The 24,441-nt window shown below is 46.7% G+C and overlaps 1 protein-coding gene across 10 annotated transcripts in view; it reads right to left on the bottom strand.

Moving 5' to 3' along the window:
- The window catches only part of ZFAT (zinc finger and AT-hook domain containing), a 213,264-nt gene that overhangs the window by 27,985 nt on the left and 160,838 nt on the right, over positions 1-24,441 (bottom strand). For 9 of the 10 annotated variants that reach the window (XM_064587837.1, XM_064587839.1, XM_064587838.1 and 6 more), the window contains 2 exons: positions 18,352-18,490; positions 8,544-8,662 (listed from right to left, as the gene is read on the bottom strand). In XM_064587837.1, the coding sequence (XP_064443907.1) occupies positions 8,544-8,662; positions 18,352-18,490 (258 nt within the window). Of the gene's footprint in view, positions 1-8,543; positions 8,663-13,238; positions 13,399-18,351; positions 18,491-24,441 lie in introns of those variants that run through there. The other variant, XM_064587846.1, reaches the window with a different exon arrangement.

Genomic DNA, 24,441 nt, shown 5'->3' with positions numbered 1-24,441 from the left:
CAAAATGGATGAAAGACCTCAATGTGAAACAGGAATCCATCAAAATCCTAGAGGAGAACATAGGCAGTAACCTCTTTGACATCGGCCACAGCAACTTCTTTCAAGATACATCTCCAAAAGCTAGTGAAACAAAAGCAAAAATGAACTTTTGGGACTTCATCAAGATAAAAAGCTTCGGAAAAGCAAAGGAAACAGTCAACAAAACAAAGAGGCAACCCACAGGATGGGAAAAGATATTTGCAAATGACACTACAGATAAAGGGCTGGTATCCAAGATCTATAAAGAACTTCTCAAACTCAACACTCAAAAAACAAATAATCAAGTCAAAAAATGGGCAAAAGACATGAAAAGACACTTCTCTGAAGAAGACACACAAATGGCTAAAAGACACATGAAAAGATGTTCATCATCATTAGCCATCAGGGAAATTCAAATCAAAACCACACTGAGATACCACCTTACACCAGTTAGAATGGCAAAAATGGACAGGGAAAGAAACAACAAATGTTGGAGAGGTTGTGGAGAAAGGGGAACCCTCCCCCACTGTTGGTGGGAATGCAAGTTGGTAGAGCCACTTTGGAAAACAGTGTGGAGGTTCCTCAGAAAGTTAAAAATAGAGCTACCCTATGACCCAGGAATTGCACTCCTGGGTATTTACCCCAAAGACATAGATATAGTGAAAAGAAGGGCCATATGCACCCCAATGTTCACAGCAGCAATGTCCGCAATAGCCAAACTGTGGGAAGAGCCGAGATGCCCTTCAACAGATGAATGGATAAAGAAGATGTGGTCCATATATACAATGGAATATTACTCAGTCATCAGAAAGGATGAGTACCCAACTTTTGCATTAACATGGATGGGACTGGAGGAGATTATGCTAAGTGAAATAAGTCAAGCAGAGAAAGTCAATTATCATATGGTTTCACTCATTTGTGGAACATAAGGAATAGCATGGAGGACATTAGGAGAAGGAAGGGAAAAATGAAGGGGGGGGGGAATCGGAGGGAGAGATGAACCATGAGAGCCTATGGACTCTGAGAAATAAACAGGGTTTTAGAGGGGAGGGGGGAGGGGGGATTGATTAGCCTGGTGATGGGTATTAAGGAGGGCACGTTCTGCATGGAGCACTGAGTGTTATACGCAAACAACAAATCATGGAACACTACATCAAAAACTAATGACGTACTGTATGGTGACTAACATAACATAATAAAATTTAAAAAATTAAACAAAAACAAAAACAAACAAACAAAAAAACACTTTCCAAAATGGAAACTTCTCTTTGCAAATACTGAGACATTTTTAAAGCAGCTCTGGTAGAAAGCTTCCTGCCACACATTCTTGCCTTGGGGACCAGAGTGTGATGTTCACAATTAGAGATTAGACACGCGCAGAGATTCTTGTGCGTGCTCTTCTGATGGCCGCTGTCTCCTCCCACCGCTGCCTGAGCCATCCTGATCTTCCCGGCTCTGGGGCCTTGTGCCATCAGGCCCCCAGAGAGAGGGCGCGGCAGAGCTGCAGGTGGAAGGAAGCGGGGCGGGCAACTCCGTCACCCGGGTCAAGTTTGCAGCACAAGTCCTGGCACCGAGTAAGAGCTCAGTCTGCCATGGCTATTCCAACCATTCTTATTTTTATACGAAGGAGACGATCAACAACGGACCAAGGGAAACACATCTGCAAAATCAGGTGTTGGGAGGGTAGGAGGGGCTGAAGCGACATTCACGGGTGCCGCAAACCTCAGGAAAGAAGAGGTGGGCCAGAACTCAGCATGTCACAAGAAATCGGCATGAATAATGGCCTCTTTCTGGAAGGGACGGGGAGGACGGGGGAACCATAAGGCAGGAAACATGAACATCCACCAACAAAGAATAGGAAGGAGGACTTGACACAAAATTTACAGGTGCCAAAGTTACGCTCTCTAAGTACTTATTGGTAATGGACACAGTTCAGAATGCCAGGTAATTCTTCTCTTAGGGGCCAAGTGCCTTTCAAGATTCCCAGCCTGACACATAGTAAACACCCAAGAAAAATGTGATGAATGCATAAATGAACAACAACAAAAAAAACCCCTACTTCCTTTTAAGTACCATTAAGCCACAAATTGCCCAACACTGACTGGGCCCAAGGAATGTCTCAGCCCGTGAAAAACAGCTTCTTCCTCGCTGGGGGAGCTCTGTGTAATGATCCCATGTGGGAAGGATGGGCTTTGCAAGGCATTCTGGGGAGCCAAACGACAGCCCAAACTGGTGGATAGGCAGCTTGTCCTCCCACAGGTAACTGACCACCTGAGCCCAGCGTCTCGGCTGCTCTAGTCTCTCATTTCTGGAGACGAGTACATGGCTTTGTGTGAACCATTTTCACTGGGTTCAAAGCTCTCCTCCTTAACGTGTTGGGATCTGCAGACAGCAAGGCCTTCAGGGCAGAGGGACGCTACCACACACGCTTAGAAAAGCACCAACTGACAAAGAGACGTGGGCTATTAGGTCAAGAATTGGCATTCCAATGCCTGTTTGTTAATAGAGAGCAAAACCTTGCAGTATGAACTTGAAACATGAGGACTGTTTTCCCTTAGACGAGGATGTGATGTTGAGGACAGCACCACCACCAATAATCAAAGCTGCTGCCAAATACTGGGGGTCCTGGGGGCCTCCCAGGAACTAGCTATGGACCTCAACAATTTGGTACCATGTCTCTTGGGTATTATTAGCCTCACTGTATGGATCAGAGGATGGAGAACACAGAGGTTAAATAATGGTTTCTAGTCAAACCATTTATATGGGATAGCACCAGGATTCAAAGTCTGTCAAATTCCAATGCACATACTTCCCATATTTTCTTATAGAAAATTCCCCCCACACACAACCACAGGGAGATGAACCCTTAGTGTACACATCACCCAACTTCAGTAATTATCAATTCACGACCAGTCTTAGTTCCCCTCTGTCCCCACACACACTCCACGCCCTCCCCTTGGAATATTTTGAAGCAAATGCAGAAGTCATAGCATTTTATCTATAAATATTTTAGAAGGTACCTCCGAAAGATAAAACCCTTTCAAAACACAAGCACACCACCACTGTGACATCAAACACCGAACAGTAAGTCCTTAACGTGACCACACGCCAGGCCATGTCCTTGTGCCTCCAGTATCTTATTTCCCATAACTGACCCTTCAAATCAAATTTAAGTCACTGAATCCATGTATTAGAATGGACTGACATGTCTCATAAGACTTTTATTTATAGGTTCTCCCTCCGTTCTGACTCCGACCCCCCAACCCCGAATTATAGTTCTGTTGGGGAAAGTGGGCTGTTTGTCTGCAGAGTTTCCAATAGTCTGAACTTTGCTGATGGCACCACTGTGGAATCACTGAATGTCCACTGTGTTTTCTGGCCACTGTGTTTCCTGCAAGTTGGTAGATGTAGAAGCTTAATCAGATACCGGTTCCCTTTTTGGCAAGAATGTTTCATGAGTTATATGGTGTACTTCTAACAGGAGACACATGACGTCTGGGTGTCTTCATTATTTCTGTGATGTCAGTAGGTAAGGGATGGCCACTGCTGGATCCATGACACCATTAGGGGCTTGCAAAATGGCGATACTGTCGATCTTCATTTGTTAGCTGGAAAACATCTATAAATAGAAGCTTCTCCTCACCAGACATTTGGTTATATTGAGGTATAGTTAGTTTAGAAAAGATTAAAATAACTATTTGACTCTGGGCCTTTATTTACCAAAACAGAGTTGATGCCCTAATATCCTACAAAGGTGACTGAGTTTTCTCCCCAATGTCAGTATAAACCCATGGACTGAAATATTCTTGATGTGTTTCACTGTACTTACTAAACACTAGCAACAGGCTCAGAGTTACGCTATCAGCCCCCCTCCCCACCGCCAACAACAGAGTAACTGAAAACAGTACATGTCTTTGCAGTTCTATTTGCCCTTAGCTTATACCCCACTAGGAGGAGCAAACTCCTATCTTAGAGTCTGTGGAAACAGTCCCTCTGTGTAGCTAAGCCATCATTTTGATATACAGTTAGAATCATTTATTTCACTTTCCTCTCAATTTTTAGGGCTTGCATTTTTTTAAACTTCGATTTTTTTTTTTAGTATTATATGAAATATATCCATGGTTTCAGAGCCACATCTGTACAACTGGATGTGCTAAGAGAAATCTGGCTTATCTCTTTATCTCCTCCATTTTGGTGTGGCCCTACCACTCCACATAAAATGCCCCCCCCGTCTTTTATGACTATTTTATTTTGAAATATTTTTCGATTTACAGAAGAGTTGCAAAGATAAAACCAAGAGTTCCTATATACCCTTCACCCAACTTCCCCTCACGGTAACATCTGACGCAACCGTGGTACAATTATCAAAGCCCAGAATTAACACTGGAGCCATACTATTAACCACAGACTTTACCCGGATTGAACAGCTTACTCCCTGGTGTCCTTTTTCTGTTCCGGGACCCAGGGCTCAGTCACCAAGTTTCCATGGTGTCCTCCGACCAGGGACAGCCCCTCAGGCTTTCCTGGTCTTTCGTGAGCATTACTCTTGAGGAATCCCGGTCAGGGATCTGATCACACACATCGACACATCATTTGGATACGTCTGACGGTTTCTCATGAGTAGACGGAGGTTGAGGCTTTTTTGAAGAATACCACGGCGGGGAAGGAGCATGCCCTTCTCATCATGTCAGGTGGCACATGATGTCACTGTGACTTACTGGGGATGCTAACCTCTGGTCGCACGGTTAGCACGGGTCTGCCAGATGCCTCTACTGAATAGTTACTCTTTCCCTCTGTGATCTAGTGACTATCTTGGGGGAGAGATTTTGAGGCCATGTAAATGTTCTGTTTCTCCTTATATTCTAATTTCAGCACCCATTCGATGGACTTGCCTGCAGCGATGATTACTATGGTGTTCTAATGCAAATTCTCTATTTCCCTCATTCCTCCCAAGTATATCCCTCAGAATTCTTCTGTGCACAAGAACTGTTCCTTCCCCACCATTTGTTCATATTAGTATGGACTCACTGATATTTATTTTATTCTTTGAGTTGTAGTACAACACTATCATTGTTTATTTTTCTTATTTTTTAAAGATTTTATTTATTTATTTGAGAGAGAAAGAGCACACAGGCGGGGCAGAGGGAGGAGAATCAGACTCCCTGCTGAACAGGGAGCCCTACTTAAGGCTCGAACCGGAACCCTGAGATCATGACTTGAGCCCAAGCCAGATGCTTACCCAACTGAGCCACCCAGGTGCCCTGATCATTGTTTAGTTATTTAAATTGTTCCGGCTCTGGCCATTGGGAACTTTTTGGGTTGTCTCTTGTATCCTTTTGACATGCCTCCATCTTTCGGGAGGTAGGGGTGGGGGGAGAAGCATGTTGTTACTTTCTAGGACCACAAAATACTCTAGGATCATCTTACATATTTTCTGCCACAGCTCTGGAATTCACTTTTCAAAGGACCCTGGTTGCTTTTATTGGAGACCCCTATTAGAAACCGAGATCTGGGGAGGTGTACTCACGGCCACTGAGTGTCACTGCTTCTGGGCTCTCAGCACAAAAGGCTAAGAAACAAATGTACATGGACTGTGTATAGGCACACATCTGGACTTAGCACACAAGGAACCTATTCCTCTATCTAAACCTATAATACATAATAGGGCTGTGATAGATAGCGTGGTGCAGACACCTTTTCTCATTTTGTCAGCATTACTTTAGGGTACTTTTCTAGTGGTGGGATTGTTTAGTTAATGGATAAAAAAGTGCACAAGTAATTTTACTAGATGTTGCTAAATTCCCGCTCATAGAGACAGTAACATTTTGCATTCCCACCCGCAATGCATGCGAGTGCATTTTCCCCTCAGCCTCTCCAACAGAGAGGATGTCCAATTCTGGATTCTAATAGGTAAGACGTTCTCTCTCTGTTTCCATCAACATGTGCTATCATGTTTTCAGATATTCAAAGTCACCTGCATTTCTTTTTCTGTGAACCTTTCTTATCTCTTGCCCATTTTCCTACAGGGCTGTTGATCATTATTTTTACAAGACTTCTGTAACGTCAAGATACTCATCTGTTTTCTACTAAATGACCACAAGTATTTTGTTGTCATTTGTCTCTTGAGCTTTTTTATGAGTTCTTTTCCATAAGACTTTTTAAAATGTAGTCAGTTGTTCTCAATCTTTCTCCTTGATGAATCTGGATTCTGAGTCATAGTTGGGCAAGCTCTCCACACTCTGAATTTAGACATGAATTCATTCACTCGGGTTTTTCTTCTGGTATTCCTAAAATGTCACTGTTTTTACATTTAAATCTCTGATCTTTTCGCTCTTGCCTCTCTCTACATATACAAGCTAGCTATTCATTATTTTATGTTTATGTTTCAACCTGATGCTTATCATGCTAGTAGTTTTTCATTCCTTCTTTTGGATTTTCCAAAAATAGAATTCTGCCATCTTCAGATAGAGACCTTATTTCTTACCTTCCAATGCCTTTTTTTTTTTTTTTAAGATTTTATTTATTTATTGGATAGGGGGAGAGAGAGAGAGAGAGAGCACGTGCACAAGCAGGTGGAGAAGCAGAGGGAGAGGGAGAAGCAGGCTCCGCACTGAGCAGAGAGCCTGACATGGTACTCGATCCCGGGGATCCAGGCCACGACCTGAGCTGAAGGCAGATGCTTAACTAACTGAGCCACCCAGTCGCCCTCTTCCCTTCCAATTCTTTTTTCTTTTACTTTGAAAGAGAGAGAGCATGAGCAGGGGAAGGGGGAAAAGCAGACTCCCCTGCTGAGCAGAGAGCCTCACACGGGGCTCGAACCCAGGACCCCGCAATCATGACCTGAGCTGAAGGTAGTCGCTGAACCGACTGCCTTCCCTTCCCTTCCAATTCTTAATGTCACTATTTACTCTGCCTTGTTGGACACATTGGCTGATACCTCCCAACTGATGTTCAAGAGCAGAGCTCCTGGGGCATCCTCATCTTGTTCCTGATTCAAGAAGACACCCTCCAGTGTTCCCTCACCAAGTAAGATGCTAGCTAGAAAACTGCATGGATGTTTTTTTCCATGTTAAGGATATATTAAGGATATATTCACCCAGTTGTACCCTGTTTTTAATCGGCAGACGCTTAAGTTTGTCAAGTGCCTTTTCTGAATGTGTGAAGATAATCATTTCATTCTTCTCCCTAGTTCTATTATGATGATGGATTATATTAAAATACTCCCTCCTACTGAACCATCCTTTCCTCACATTCTGGAATCATCCTCACACTCTTGTGATGTATTATTCTTTTTTTATTTTAAAGAATTTTACTTATTTATTTGAGAGGGAAAGAGAATGAGAGAGAGAGAGAGCTTGAGAGGGGGAGGGTCAGAGGGAGAAGCAGACTCCCTGCCGAGCAGGGAGCCCGATGCAGGAGACTCGATCCCGGGACTCCAGGATCATGACCTGAACTGGAGGCAGTCACTTAACCGACTGAGACACTCAGGCGCCCTGTATTATTTTTTTCATGTGTTCTTGGATTGTTTTCAAAGCCCTTACTCTTAATCACCATATGCTGATGCTCCAGAAAATGCCTGGATAAGTGGTTCTCATCTGGGGGTGATTTGGGCTCCCGGAGACATCGGCAATGTCACAACTGGGGATGCCACGGTATCGGGGGGGTGGGGAGTGGAGGGGGTGGTGGGGTGGAGGTCAGTGATGTTACGAAACATCCTAAAATGCACAGAATAGCCCCTACAACAGGTTATCATGTCAAAGATCACTGCTGAGTCTGGGAAACCCCACCTTACATAAGCTGCAATTAGTCCGTGGAGGTGACACTTGGTGCTTGGAAAGAGACAGCTACTGGCTTTGATCACACAAATGTGTTTCCAGCCAGGGGACTGGTTCTAACACCCGAGGATAAAACAAAGATGGCAGGTGGGACACATGTTTAGCAGCAGGACCGTGGGGCCTAGAATCAGAAGGTGGAGCCCTTCCCAGTTCTTCTGGTGAAGACTCCTTGCCTTGCATCCTTCCCTCAGGGGCAAGAGCTGATACTCTGGGGGCGTGTGGGTGGCTCAGTCGGTTGAGCGGCTGCCTTCGGCTCAGGTCGTGATCCTGGAGTCCCGGGATCGAGTCCCGCATCGGGCTCCCTGCTCGGCGGGGAGTCTGCTTCTCCCTCTGACCCTCTCCCCTCTCATGTGCTCTCTCTCTCTCTCTCATTCTCTCTCTCAAATAAATAAATAAAATGTTAAAAAAAAAAAAAAAGAGCTGATACTCTGGATTGGTGAATCACAGAAATGCAAATACCAGTGAGAGACCAATACAGACATTCTCAGTGCAACTCAGGGTAAGAATTTGCAGGCACAGCCCTGGTCTCACCCCTCCAACAGAAGACAGGCTTTGAAAAGATTTCCTAGTTTCCCGACCAGAAAACCCAGTCCTCTGAGGAGCCGCTGACTGTGCCCAGGACCCGGGCCTGCTCGGTATGTCATTTGTATCTGGAAATGTCAAGATCAATACCGTGCTTTAGAAAGTTACCTCCCACTTGGAATCTCCTTCGTTTTCCACCAACTTCAGGCCATGCTTGTTCTTCAGGTGTCTGTTGAACTCCCATTTGGTGCCGTAGACGAAGCTGCACACAGGACACTTCAAACCACCTGAAGGCACAGAGGAAAAAGGAGCGTTCACAGCACGGGGAAGTGCCACAGGGCCGCCTCCCGTCCAAACACCTCAAGGCCAGGGAACGCACGGTTCTGTCTGCAGCGCCTACCTCTAGTCCCGGCCTCCCTTCGCAAGAGAGCAGAACAGTGACAGAAGAGGTGTTTTTCAGGACAGAAATTTTAAAGCTTAATGTTTTTCTTTTCATTTTTGAACGAGCGTTTGCAGAGAGTCTAATATATATAATATTTTAGGTGCCAGAGTGACAGAATTCCCGTGGCCATGTGAATACGTGGCCTAAAGGATTCTTTCACTTTTTTTCGTTTGAAAAAAAGCAAATAACCGAAGGATAAGGCTGCTTTTCTCAATCATCTTTGTCCCCAAATACTAAGACCAAGAGCCTGATTCTCATCCTTCACATCAAAAGCTGAGCCATTTGTATAAATTCCCATTTGGATTTCCCAGTAAAGAACAAATTAAAAAGTTGGTCACATCCTGAAACGTCACTATTTATTGAGCTGATTACATTTTATACATGTTCTGTGAAGTGTTTGGATTTAAGAGCATGTAAAACTCTAGGGAAAAAAAAATAGAAAAAAACCTAAGAATCACACAAAAGATTATTTTTCTAAAATTCTATCAGGAGCAGCAACTACATTAGTGACTGAGAAAAACCCACTTTAACAGGCTGTGAATTCAGAAGCAACCTCTAACCGCTGGGGAAGGTGTCCAGGCAGCAGGCCTCCATATCCACACAGATGATTAGCAGGCCAGAGTCGGCTGCCCCCATGAAGCCGCCACCCTGCTCTGGGTGGGAGCACGTGGGGGGCATAACCGGTTTCCCTGCAGCCACTGCTGGTCTGCTCTCCACCCCGCACACAGATGGGGCTTCTAAAAACACAACTAGGGGCGTCTGGGTGGCTCAGTTGAGCCTCCAACTCTTGATTTCGGCTCAGGTCATGATCTCAGGGTCGTGGCACTGAGTCCCACGTCAGGCTCTGTGCTTGGCAGGAGTCTGCTTGAGATTCCCTCTCCCTCTGCCCCTCCCCCATCTCGCAAATAAATGAATAAGTAAATAAAATAAAAACACAAGCTGAATCACATCTCTCACAGGTGTAAAACCCTCCAATGGCTTTCCATCAGACCCAGAATAAAATCCCAGCTCTTTGCTGTGGCTGTGTGACCTTACTGTCACCCTTGTGTGACCTTGGAGGGAGTAGAGGAATTCCGCCCTGATGATGAGGTTGTCCTGACAAATTACACAATCACCAGGCACATTTCATGGGGATGCATAATACAATGTAAGCCTCTCCCAGATGCAAGTAGGATGTGAGTGATCTATCTCCTCAATCAGTTCCGTGTCGGTGGGATCTGAGGGTGCACAGCTCTGTAATTGGGGTTTCCTATCACCCAAGGAGCTGAGTGACTCCCCAAACAGTCATGAGCACAAAAGGAAGCCGACCCAGACGGCCAACAGTGCACCCCCTTGTACCGTCAGCTCACGGCTTTACCACTCACTATGCTGGGAGGGCACGGCACAGCATAGCGGGTCCGACAGAGACAGGGGATGGAATCAGCAGAAAGACTGGCAATACCAAATCATAAACTTCCAGAACATTCCACAGAGGAGGCAGCTCCACCAGATGCTTAGTTTCTGAAACTTGCACACTCTGCACTCTTTTTTTAGGCCAAACCAAATGGGCTTGTTCTTTCCTGCCTAGATGATAATTAAAAGTAGTTTTGAGCTTCCTTTGTTATCACTTATTAATCATCTAAAATGATGTATTTTCCTATGGTCATCTTTTAAAACTCTCCAAGGTGTGAGAACCTCTGCCTTTTCATTTGGCTCAACTGACATAGCTCCCCCTACAAAGACTTAACAAGAGGCAGTGAACAAAAGCAACCTAAATGACATTAAAGACTCCTTCCGCAGGACTCTTTAATGGAAACTAATTTAAGGAGAAAAACATCCTTACATTATGTTTAAATTAAAATTAATATAATGCCCCATATTAATTAAAACTTCAACCTCTGCCACACGGCCTTTAATTAAAGAACACCACGTTGAAATACGTAATCTAGACTAAATGCAGAACTATGCCACTTAACTGACATCAAAGCTGAGAGACATTAATTTCTAGTTCAATTCATTACACTCTTAGGCAGTGCACAATAAAGGTCATGGAGGACTTGGTGCATTTACTTGTGGCGCTGATATAAAGTACACACCATAAAAACCGCAAACCTCTAAGTCACAGTTTCCTCAGAAGGCATGATGAAGCAGCAAAAGCACAGAACTCCAGGCGCAATTTGAAAAATCGATCATGGCATCTTTTGCTCTTTTTGGAATGCAGTGTTCTGGAAGAGTTTTAGGCATTACAGTATCTTTGCTCCTTTGTGGTGGGCGACCTTACTGAAAATCCAACTTTATCTCCAATAACATGACTCCTGGAACAGCACAGAGCACTGGGTTGGGCAGTCAGATGCCAGAACTTGGCACTTGCTCATGCGACCCAGAGGCCACTTCCTAAAACTCTAAGGGCTTTGTGTTCTCTAGGGGGAAATGTTAAAGCTCTTATCTTCAGAAAAAAGGCACTCCAGGGGCACCTGGATGGCTCAGTTGGTTCAGTGTCTGCCTTGGCCTGGATCATGGTTTCAGAGCCCCGCTTCAGGGTCCCTGCTCAGCGAGGAGCCTGCTTCTCCCTCTCTCTCTCTGCTACTCCCCCTGCTTGTGCTCTCCCTCTCTGAAATAAACAAATAAAATCTTAAAAAAAAAAAAAGGGCACTCCAGTAGGCAGAATAATGGACGCCCAAAGATATTCACATCAGGGAGAAAAGGGGCCCCTCGTGCACTGTTGGGGACAACGTAAACTGATGCAGCCACTGTGGCAAAGAGTATGAAGGTTCCTCAAAAAATTAAGAATACTACCATCATATGATACAGCCCTTCCACTGCCAGGTTTATATTGGAAGTAAATGAAAATAGAATTTCAAAGTGATACCTGTACTCCCATGTTCACTGCAATGTGATTCACAATAGCCAAGATATGGAAACAACCTCAGTATCCACCAATAGATGAATGGATAAAGCAGTCGGGGTGGGTACACACACACACACACACACACACACACACACACACACAGGAATATTAGTGAGCCATGAAAAGGAAAGAAATCTGACATTTTCGACAACATGGATGGACCTAGAGGACATTATGCTAAGGGAAGTAAGTCAGACAGAGAAGACAAATACTGCATTGTATCACTTATATGGGAAATTAAAAAAAAAAAAAGTTGAACTCATAGAAACAGAGCAGAAAAGTGGCTGCCAGGAGCTGGGGGACAGGGGAAGTAGGGAGAGATTGGTAAAGAGTATACACTTGTACACTTGCGGTTGTAAGATGAATAAGGTCTGAGGATCTAATGTGAAACACGGTGACAATCGCTGATAACTGAAGTTCGCGAAGAGAGGAGAACTTAAAACATTCTCAACAACAGTGAAAGGATTTTATTAGCTGACTAGAGGATGAGAATCCTAAATATCTTACAGCTTTGTGAATGACACCCCAATAATGCTGAAAAAAAAAAAGCAGTGCGGACCTGTCAGTAAATTGGCCTGGGCTCTATTGACAATGTGACCCCACATGAAACAGGTGGGGGTCCTGGCCCCCAGGAGCTGACCATGTGAAATGGAATGTGCATAGATAAACAACAAAGACAGTATGTGGGGTTTTTATTATGATGGAAAGTAAATAAACATAAAAAAAGAAAAACAAAAGAAAGATATTCAGATCCTGATCCCTGCAACAGGGGAGTGTTACCTCGCATGGCAAGAAGAGACATGGAAGTTGTGATTCATCAAGGACCTTGAGATGGGGAGATTATTCTGGATTGTTCAGGCAGGACTAATGTATCACAAGGGTCCTTACAAAGAGGAGGCAGAAGACGGGTCACAGAGAAGCAACAGGAGGAAGACTCACAGCCCCTGCTGGCCGTGAGGATGGGGGAAGGAAGGGGCTCCAGGCAAGGGCAGCCTCTGGAAGCTGGACAAAGCAGGAGAACACACTGCCTGTCCCCTGGAGACTCCAGAAGGAATACGGATTTGTTAGCAAACCTGACTTCAGCCTGTGAGACCTATCTTGGACATCTGACCTTCAGAACCATAAGACAATGAATCTGTGTGGTTTAAACCACCGCCAAGTCTCTGGTCATTTGTTATAGCTGCAATAAGAGACTAATACAGGCACTCAACAGCAACCGGACCAAAGGAGCTCAATTATCAAAGGAAAGTGGATACAGAGCAATTTGATTATACAATATTAAGAAGTAAAATGTGGAATCAGACTTTGTGAACATTCTCACTTCTTGTCTCTTAATTCAGTGCCTGTCCTGGGACCCAGCCAGAGCCCCAGCTCAGAAGCAGGATTGTAATCTTAATCCTGTGCAAGCACTAGGTGGAGGGCCCTGGTCACATGGCATACTATCAGACAGTATCTGAATCTCTCTCAAACCCCAGCCCTGCTTCCCAGAAGACGTTCAAGAAAAACAGTGTAAGGGAAAACAGCAGAGGAAAAATGAAGTGCATTTTATTATTAGCCAGGCTGGTATCCCAAACCCCAGTGAGGACCACTAGGGAAACAAGAGTTTAAACAAGTCTCTGCCATTCCTCCTGGTCCCTTTACACGCTCCCCAAAATCTTGGCATCTGAGATCCTCTGGACAACCACAGGGAAGCACTGAAAGAGAGACAGGTCCCAGAGTTAGCCTTGGGTCAGACCAGCAACTAGACCTGGAGACAAAGAAATAAGAAAAAGTCAACAGCACCCCAAGTGTCCGACCAGCATCATGTGACCATTAGCCAATGCGAAACGATCACTGTCCCAGAACAGGACCATGCCACTTCCCCCTCTTCCTCCTCCTTAACAAGTGCACACTTGAGACAAACTTCAGGGGGCGTCGGCCCAGCAGCAGTAAGAATCCAGACTCTGAATCCAGAGCTGGGTGTGGCTCGGCCACCTGCTCACTCTGTTGCCTGGGCTAATCATTTCCCCCTCGACTCTGTGTTTCCTCACTTTAAAACAGGAACAATGAGGGGCGCCTGGGTGGTGCAGTCGGCAAAGCGTCTGACTCTTGATTTCATCTCACATCAGGATCTCAGGGTCCTGAGATCAACCCTCACACTGGGGTTCTCTCTCAGTGGGGAGTCTGCTTGGGACTCTCTCTCCCCGTCGCCCTCTGACCCTCCCCCCATTTGCATACTCTCTCTCTAAAATAAATAAATCTTATAAAAAAAAAAAACAGGGATGATGATGTCAACCTCACAGGGCCTCTGTGAGAGCGAAATTAACATATAAGAACCAATAACACACATGATGACATCACAGCACTGGAAGCATCTGCCAGTAATATATGGAATCTGGGCCTTAATAAAAACAACTTTTAAAATCCAAATGTCCCAGAATCAGACAACTGACTTTTGTGTTAGCTGATAGTTTCTGGATTTCCTCCTATGCTATTTTCCCCGAATTTGGTGTGAAAAGCTAAGATACGGATATACATCGAAGATGCATACGTACACACAATTACATTCTTCTCATATGGTAGTTCAAAGTAACGCAAACATTTTTTTGTTAATTTATTTATTTGAGGGAGAGGGCGAAAGAACACAAGCAGGGGGAGTGGGAGAGGGAGAAGCAGGCTCCCCGCTGAGTGCAGAGCCCAATGCAGGGCTCCATCCCAGGACCCAGGATCATAACCTGAGCCGAAAGCAGATGCCTAACCGACTGAGCCACCCAAAATAATGCAAAGATTTTAGCAGATGCTGCAAATGAAGCCTTCTCCCTGAGCCTACTCCTCTCACTGCTTCCTGTCCCAACCACTACCCCTGCCTCAATGACCCTGTAACAGCGGGGGCTGGGAGAAGGGTCAGCACCGAGGAGAAGCCTCGAATTCTCCTCCTGTGAGCAGCGCACCTGCTGGGTTACAGTCAGAAGATGGAGCCTTGGAGGAGCTTCCCAGCCCTCATCTGCAGCCCAGGCCACACCGGCGATAAATGCCCCCATACCCCAGTGTCCGTCCAGCGCAGTGCTGAGCAACTAGAGCCCAAGAGAAACGTGGTGAAGAAAGAACGTGGGAATGAATAGGACGACTGTAAATTTCAGCCATTTATTAAGTGCTACGTGTCGGGCACAGTCTGGGACCTTAGAGAATAATACCTAATCCCTGTAGCTACTGCTGGGCAGGTATGAGCCCCTCCTCTTCGAAGATGTGGAACGTCAATGATCAGAGAAGTTAAGTCATCCCAGGGCCACAGTGATCAGACATCCCGGTTCCAAGTCCAGCTGACCCCCCTCCCTGTACTCATGTCAACAATCTGGAGTGACTTGAAGGACCACTTTGAGGTCACTGGAAAACGAGCAGCCTGCTAAGTCCCAGCTCTATCCTGCTGTGAGCTCTAGGAGTGAGCTAATAATTTGTGAAGCTTAGTGCTAAAGCATCTTATGCCTCTCAACCTGTGATCTAGTGAACGAGCTCTTGAGTGAACTTAATCAGACATATTTCAAGAGGAAAAATGGGCAGGTCCACTGCAGCAATACAACATGAAAATGTGTGTTTGTGTGGGAAAATGCCTCCAATCCATATTAATGAACAAGCGATGGGCTAAGAAAATGAGCAAGAGATTGTCTGACCTGCCTCTGAATGATCAGAAGTCCATCAAATAGAAGCAGGGAACAAAACACATACCTAGCATTCGGGACAAGTCTAATTACCAGAAAGCACCAGAGTTCTCAGAGAATTGGTGCCTCCTGAGGGGCCCGGTGGACACATTGCTGGCATTGTCAGCCCTGTGCCCTGAGGACCAGAAGTGGGCTGGAGCTGACTTCAACCAGCTCACAAGCCGGCTGGGCACAGCTCTTCCCAGTTAGTGACATCACACTGGTAGCTTAAAATGGGCCACAGTAGAGATCCCCCCACCCCAGAAATGGGCAAATGCTGTGAGTCAGGTTCCTGTCTCTCTGCCCCTGGGAGGTAAACATTTACAGAACGCCGCCGGTGGATGCCTGAGCAGCCGCCATTCCAGAGGGCTTCTGAAGCCCGCTGAAAATAACCCGGACTCCATGGAGAGCACCATGCTACCTTCCCCCAGAAACCTACGAGGAACAGAAACATCTCGGCCTTTAGGCCCCCTCCCTACCTCCTGCACAGCACTATACACTGACATCCTTCCCAAATCCCTGAGCATTGTGGATAGGAGAACCTTTGTCCACAACCGATGGCTTTGCCTGTGGCCCAGCGTGCCACCACTTAATACGACTGATGGACAAGGAGTCCCCATCATTTGGAGAAAAACTACAGTTTGTTCACGGTTTGTGAATTATGTCATTCTAACACATTCCTCTTTATCAAAACAAGAAATTATAAAGTCCCATGAAGATATTTCCTGATGAGTAGAAGAGAAACACAGAACTGAGCAGAGGCAGAAATAACTTGAAACTCATCAAAAGAAAAGGAAGAATTCCAGTGGTTTCCGAGGACCCAGCATTCCAAACACAGTAACTGCATCCATCCCACTTTGCCCCTCCATTCTCCTTCCTTCTCCCAGACAGGGGAACAGCGTGAGCTTCGTGCTCTTGAGATGTCTAAGCTGCGTTCATGCTCAACCAGCTGCCTGATTCCAGAGACTAGCCTCCCGCCACAACTCAATGGCACAACATCTCTTACAAGCTAAGAGACATGTAGTTGTTTCCTTCCTCAATGCCTCAATGTCTCCTGAAGGGGGCACTGGAAACACACACACACACACACACACACACGAAAGAAGACCAGAAACACCCCTGCAAAGATGAAAATTAAAACCCAGACCCTGTCAGGGAATGCCACCCGATGACCGTCTGAGGAAGCTAACTGAAAACGTAGGGCAGGCAGCAGTTCGGCACTGCAAGGCAATGACAGAAGTTTGGAAGCAGAGAGCAGTGATAAGATCATCACTCAGAGCCCCACGCCTGTCCCAGCAGCCACAGTAAGGGTCTGTCTCCTGCCAACCCACCCCGACAGTGTGAAGGAATGTTAAAAGGAATGTCTAGCCTGCTTCTCCAGCAATCTACGGTGACTCTAAGGCAATTCGTTCTCTCCTCTGTGATTCCTGGATGGGGGTCATCAAAAATGATGCAATGGCTCTAGAGATCTTAGATGTTTTCAGGAGGAAAAAAAAAAAAAGAATGAAAATGTACTGAGTGCCACTCAGATGTTCTCTCCTTTGACCCTGTCCGCCATCACGAGAGGTGGCCGCTATCAGCTCCGTTTTTAGGTGAAGGCCCAGAGCTGGGGAGCCTGGGTAACTCGCCCGAAAGCACAGCTAAGGGAGGAGGGCAGGGAGGTGAGCCAGGGCTCCCCCATGACACCAGCCCGGGCTCCAGCTCCAGCAAACAGTCCTTAAAATACAAGGCACACACGCCCCGTTACCCCAGATGAATGGCTCTAAAATTATCCTGAGTTTTCATGCTGTTATCTATTTCCATACATCAGCCCTGCCACGGAAAGTGCTGAAGGATTCAGTCAGTTCGTTTGTTTTATATTGAGATGCATTTCATGGCGATTCCAACGAGCGGGGCCTCGCTCTGCACCGGAAACTCAGAGTGCCCAAAGCTGCTGCAGAGTTAGCATCCCACACCCACGTTTGCCGGGGGCAGATTTCTAAAACGGTCCGTGGTTTCCAAGAGTCACAGGACTCAGGAAGTAGTAAAAATGGCTGTACTGTATGTGGCTATCATTTTCTTAGTTGAATTAGTGAAGCGCGGATATAAATACAACAGCACTTCTCTGTCTGGCAACAGCACATGAGCTAAATCTTCTCAAATGGGAATATGTGATCATTTACTGAAACAGGCAGCAAAAAAAAAATCTCTCATACTTTTCAAAAACAGCGGTTTTCATCCATTCTCTTTTCTTTCTTTCTTTCTTTTTTTTTGAGAGAGCGAGAAGCGGGGAAGGGGCAGAGAATCTTAAGCAGGCTTCACCCTCAGTGCGGAGCCCGATGCAAGGCTCCATCTCAGGACCCCGAGATCATGACCTGAAATCAAGAGTCAGACAGACACCCAACTAACTGAGCCATCCACCCAGACACCCCTCATCCATTCTCTTTCGTTTAAATGTTCTAAATGGTTTATCCTTTTCAGGATGAATAAGTAATCTGAGCACTCAATAAATATTTCTGGATCATCAAAAGAAGCTCACCTACAAATACGTTTACCATAGCATTATTTATAACTGCAATAAAGGAAAAATCTGGAAACCCTACAATGTCCAACAGGAGCATGGCTAAATAAATGAGGTCCCGACACTGCATGCTAAATCCCAAAAAGCCTTTGGGAGTTATAACGAGGGAGACCACGTGTCAAAAGAAAACAGAATGTTCACGTTAGCCAGGAACTTTCATTTCTGAAAAAGGTCCACAAAGACAAAGAACAGAAGGCAATACTGAATGTTGTGGGGAGGGTAGTAAAAACTGTGGGTAAATGATGACTTTCCTTCATTTCAGATTTCTGGTGAGGCAATAAGGAATGCTGATCCACAGCAATGGGGGTGGGGGAGGTGGAGCACAAAGACAACAATGGAGAACGAACAAAACGCCCAGGGATCGGACTGAGCTGTAAGATGCCCAGCTCCACCTGGGGGGGCACACTGCCTACCTTGCTGGATGAGCGCGTCGGCCGCCAGCTCCCCGGTGCCCACGTTGGCGTACTCCTCATTGGGGTGCTTCCGGTTGTAGTGTCGCTTCAGAGAGCCGGATATGTTACAGGAGTAGTGGCAGTGGGCACAGCGGAAAGGCTGCAGGGACAAGGAGGACGGGTTAGGGAAGGGGAGCCCCAGAGGAGATCGAGCTTCCAGGGAAGAAGAGGTGTAACTCGCCCCACTGTCTTCCTCCACTAGTCTCCCACCCCAGGGAGTCTGACATCCCAAAGCCTGTGATGAGCAGGCTGCCCCCTGGGGAAACACTCCGGGGCGGGGGGGGGGGGAGGAGGGGGGAGACACGCAACCTCAGGATGCTGAGTCCTGCCTCTGCGGGGACCATGCAAGGTGCCCCCAGAGCAGGCAGGGTCTCTGCTCAATTTGGATGCTTTCATTTCTTGTCTTATTTTGTCTGCTCCAGTTCTTGTTCAAGAAAAAATAACAAAAAAAGCAATACAGTAATCGATCACTTTCCTTTTTGCTGTTGTTCAAGTGAATGTCTTTCAAAGTAGCTCCCCTCACAATTAATTCCCCAATGTAATTGCTTCTTTAACTAAATCATTTCCTCCACAGCATTTACCTGCAAGCACATGCATATACATAAGTATCCACCCATAGCTGTCCACCATTAGGGAAATCCACCTGGTCAATCTATTTCCAACCCCTTACCTGGGCAGGGCAAACACTTTCAAGATAAGGATGCCATGGGTCATGCAGCCCTGCTGCGACCTTGCATTGCTTTGGGGGGCTCAGAATGAGTGGTGGGGAGGAAAGGGGTGGCTGCTCAGGCCCCTTGGGGAACCCAGTGAGACCTGGCCATCGGATGAGTGATGGACAGACATCTGGATCACGGTCGTGTCCCACACCCTGACTCCCAATCAAGACAGTATCAGTATCCCTCTGAACCACGTGGTTTCCGACCGTCCAGCAGAGTGCTACATGAATCCCAAGTGTGCATTCGGGGCCCGTTTGGGAGCACAAGCAGCTTGCTGGCCCACGGGGATGGGAGAGAAGGAGCAGTCCATGGCGGGGGATTTGGGTGGGACAATGAGAAATGCTGGCTTTCTCCAAGGTTCTGTCCTTGGGCCTGTTTGTTCTCCTGCTGATCATTTTGACAGCTTGATATATATCCAGTTGTGATCTCTCCCAAACCACAAATAGGAATTTTCAACCGTCTTCCAGGTAGGTATTTCTACAGGGATGCTCTCTGTAGGTCCCTCCAAATAAACATACACAATTTCAGACTCACTTTCTGCAAAATCAGCTCATCACCCGAAAGCAGAAACCTGATCATCATCCTATACTTTTCCTTTTACTATTCAACTAATTATTAAGTCTTGTCCAGGCTTCCTCAGAAGCCTCCTCAGAATTCACCCTGCTCCACCCCAGCACACAGAAAGGCACCATCCTGGCCTATTAAGGAAATCCCGTCACTCCCAGGAGGGCCATTCTCAGAGAGAAAGACACAAGGAAGTCAAAGCAGGGAGAAAGCCTGAAACGTTCCCTAGGGACTCCACCGTCCACAAGGTGACTCTCTGGTCACGGGATGCTCTGCACCACACGGCACGTGCTGCACTTGGCCCTGTGGCTCAGCCCACAAGGACTGATTAAACAAAAGGGACCTGGAACAAAGGCAAAAATTAACCAGGCTCTCTCATCTATCTACTGAGCAGAGAACAAGACGTCCAAAATGCCAGCATGTGATTATTTGCAAAGTTAAAATAGAAGCTAAAACATTTTCAAGTGCTTTCATCTCCTAAATAGGCAAATATTATGAAATTATCTTTGGAACACTGGCATTTACACAGAAATCAAAAAGAACAATCGAAAACACTCTAACACTAGCGCTGAGTGGTCAGTGGGCCTAACAGGCAGGAAGGGGCAGCCACAGCGAGAACGGGTCCTACAGACCAAACTCCAGGCTCCGGAGACAATTTCACCCTTCTTGGGGCCACGCACATCAACTGCTTTGTGAGAGTTTCAACTCTTGTATTCCCAGGACTTGCTCCTCAGTAGAATCGCTAATGAGGAGAAAAACGGCCAAAACGTGAGCAGACAGACACAAAGTATACAGGTGAGCCCAGCTGTGACAGACCGACCACCAACTTCTACCCGAATCCTCAATTCTTAAAGCTGGGGGAGACGCTTTCAAAGACTGGCCAATCTTCGCTCCACGAGGACACTCTGTAGCCTCCGAGAGCGTGTGATCATAGCCTTTGGTGGATGCGGGGAGGTCAGCAGCCCCGCAGATGCTCGCCAGCACTGAGGGTCAGAGAGACGCACCGCCCTGCCTCTTTCCCTCAGGGCCCTTCCACGGCCTCAGGCCCACTGCAACCTCTCGGTGAAATCAATCACCACTGAACTTCTGCTCGGGGTCTTCTCCCCATAACTGTGGTCACTGAGCCGCATCTGGGCACTTCAGACAAAACAAGGACCTGTGAGGAGGTGTTGCCACATGTCAGCAGGGAATTCTGCTGGGGCTGTCACAGGCCTGGGGACAGAGGTGGAAGAGAGTGCAGATGACAGCTCTACACCGCTGGTCAGACGTCAAGTCTGACAGCACTATTAATACTGCAAGTCTTGAGATTTCATTCGTGAAGCGTGTACTTACTGCTCACCTGAGTCAGCAACTCTCCCACCCTGGGCACACAGTGACGACGGAGAGGGAGAGGGAGAGATTTGGGATTTTCTGAATTCACACGAGTTTGGGGATGCAGATGTCAACTGCAGAGTGCGATGCTATCCGGGCAAACTAAATCAGAGAACTTGGTGTCTAAGTCAGATACTGGTAAATAGCGAATGATACCAGATCTTCAAAGGGAACTTATTTATTGAGAGCTTTCAGGCCAGAATCTGCCCAAAAGCTAGGAGGAAGCTACAAGCACCTACAACAGTGGAGTTCGCGTGGAACAAAACCTCTAGGTTTTTACTGTGGCCAGAAAATAGAGCGAATCACCCACAGGGCATGCCTGCTATTCAGCGTTACACTGGGGTTATTAAGAAATGCAATCAAACATAATACTTATGACTGTTTTAGCTAACATACACTGGAAGTGACCACAGGCCAGGTCGTTCTCAGTGTTTTGTGTGGACTAATTCCTAGGAGTCTCCCAAGCACCTACTATGGTAGGTATGATTACCCCACCGTAGGACAGATCCTAGTCTTACAGAGGAGGAAACTGTGGTGCAGAATGGTTAAGGAAGTCACAGGAAGTATCAGTCTCCCAGCCTGACCAGTGGTCTGCACTGGATTTTAGGCCCCAGCAATAAAGAGATGATCTGATCTCCCATTTGCCAGTATTTCCTGAACAACTTATCTGCCCTGGGAGCTCCATCAGGACAGGCACGGGTGGTATTCTTGGATTTCCCAAACATAAGGCAGCCCAGTTCTAACCACCAGCTTCTAAAAATGAGAGGCGCCACGGCGGGCTGGGAGAAGGGTGGACAGTTCCTGGGCAGGGACCACTGGGGGTGGAGAAGACACAGCAGACGGCCCCCGGATCACAGTGGGACGAGCCAGCAAGGTGGCTTCAGGAGACGTATGTCTCCCCCGGGGTCTTCAACACTTAGAATTGCCACTCTGGAAGTCAATGGACGGTGGATTTGAAAGGAACAGACTGGAGGCAGGAACCAACTGTCTGGTTGTTGCAGGGTGAAGACAAGAGATGCAAATACATCTATAATACAGACCTATGGGTTATAGATTATCTATCTTTATATAGACATATACGTGTATTATGGACAAATAATACAGATATTTTTATAGGGCCTATAATGAGAGAGTAGAACAACAAAGTAGAAAAGGGAGAGGCTTTAAGAGAGGTGGGGGAGGTAAAACCAGCCAGACCCAGTGACTGAGGGGCAGTGTGGGCAGATGAAGGTGGGGCGCCCCCAGAATGACCCCCAAGTCTCCAATGAGGACGACACAGGAGGAAGGCATTGCTCCAGCTGTGGATAAGGAGAGAGGGGACAGTGTGAGTGGAGAACTCTGGACATCCAGAAGGGTGCTTCCAGAAAGAATGGAGAATGAGTCCTAACTCAGGAAAGTTCTAAGCTATAGATAGAGATCTGAGCACAGGCAGCTAACCGAGGCCCTAAGGTGGAACACCCATCAGGAGAGGATGTGTAGAGAGAAGCAGCATGAGAACAGCACCCTGGAATATGGGGAACAGGCAAGAGGATGAGCTCGTGAAAAAGGACAAGAAAGACTGACAGGAGGAATCAGGGGTGGGTGGGGTCACAGCATCTAGGGAATAACGTCCTTCCTGGAGGGAGGGATGGCAGAGTCGAATGCACTAAGAAATCCACTAGGGTAAGGCCTAACAAGGGTCTGTGGGACTGGGCTGTTAGGGAGCAGGCAACAGTGGCCATACTAAGAAGAATCCCAGTAATGTCTTAAGCACAAAGGCCAGGTCAAGGAGAGAAGGCAAGGGGCAGCAGCTGGGTTTTGGGTCATGTTTCAATGATGTTTCAAGAATTTTTCTCTAAGATACAATGAAGATCATTAATTTGAGTTGAAAGAGAAAGTGCAATTGAATTTACTGAGGCTGAAACTCAAAGTTCTCAGATTTACTCTTCACAATTGGAGGATTTACTCTTCTGGTTCTTCAAACAGAAAGAATGCAAACAGAAGAGGACAGGCAGTCCTATCTCACTCGTGAAACTGGGCTCTGGGCCTCTAACTGCATGCAAGCAAGGCTAATCCAACTTCCCATCAGCATCAAGAGGAAGGTTTTGTTTTTTTTTTTTAAAGATTTTATTTATTTGACAGAGAGAGATACACAGCGAGAGAGAGAACACAAGCAGGGGGAGTGGGAGAGGGAGGAGCAGGCTTCCCGCGGACCAGGGAGCCCAATGCGGGGCTCGATCCCAGGACCCTGGGATCATGACCTGAGCTGAAGGCAGACGCTTAACGACTGAGCCACCCAGGCGCCACCAAGAGGAAGGTTTTGCAACAGACGAGAAGCTGGTGATGAGGTGATGTTCAAGGTTGTGACACTGGTAACCAACTGCAAAGCACGGGATGGCTTTTTGGAGGCAGGGAAGGGTGCTCTGCTGGCTTCCATTCACGGTGAGCAGGAAGGCCCTCACCAGGCAAGATGGCGCTGTCATCTGGGGAACCAAGTACGGCATTTGGGCATGCAGTGACACTGAAAAGCACAGGGATCAAGATGTGAGCCTGGCCCTTGTGTTGGGCCCACCACTCTCTGGGGAGGATGGAAAAGGGTAATGGCCCAGAAGAAGGTTCTGGATGACTAGCAGGGTGAAACCTATGACCACAAGTCATGACTTCTTAACCTTAACAACCAAGTTGATGTAGAGATAAAGAGGACATAAGGAAGAAGACAAACCACCAGTCTAACTGGTATCTAAATGAATTTAGATTTAAAGTTCAGGAAAAGATTATACAATTGTTACAACCTCTATTAAGTGGGCCAGCTGGTGCAAGAAAGTTTAGACCATGCTTGATGGAAGCCAGGCTATCAGAATGTGGACAGCTTTGCAGTGCAGAGATCTTCACGATGACACCATAGCATTTTACATCATGCAGAGGTAGAAGCATGGCGTTGAAAGGTGTGAATGAACCAGGAGCTGGGAGTCTGGGGCCGGGTGTTGCGCATACCACTAACAGCTGGGACACCCCAACCTAATTCATCAAAACCCCTTGCTTTTGATTCCACATCTGTGAAATGGGAAAACAAACTTTCCCTGCCTACCTGACAGGGTTTAAATGAGGTGCCGAGAGAGAGAGAGAGACCGAATCTGCTTTGAGAAATAAAACACATCAGGCCTCACTGATTGTTGTACTTAATCAGTTTGTGCATTCACATTTGTCACTGTAATCCTCAGAAGCACCTCCTGCTGGGTGTCACCCCACTTCCCTCCTTCCCTCCTAGAGAAGCTTCCCCTTTTGTGCAGCCTGTCACCCTCCCAAGGAGCCTAGTCACAGAGGGATGCATCCGGTTGGCCTGAGGCTGGAGGCTGGAAGCGGGCCCCCCACCACAAGCATCTTGTAAATGTTGACTATTATTATCTCCGTGATCATTTTC

Source organism: Mirounga angustirostris, unplaced genomic scaffold (assembly GCF_029215605.1).
Source record: "Mirounga angustirostris isolate CCGP_5_RB_7025 unplaced genomic scaffold, mMirAng1.0.hap1 SCAF_4, whole genome shotgun sequence".
NCBI classification, from domain to species: domain Eukaryota; kingdom Metazoa; phylum Chordata; class Mammalia; order Carnivora; family Phocidae; genus Mirounga; species Mirounga angustirostris.
Note: the sequence above shows the minus strand (reverse complement) of the source record. Positions and strands in the feature narration are given on the sequence as shown.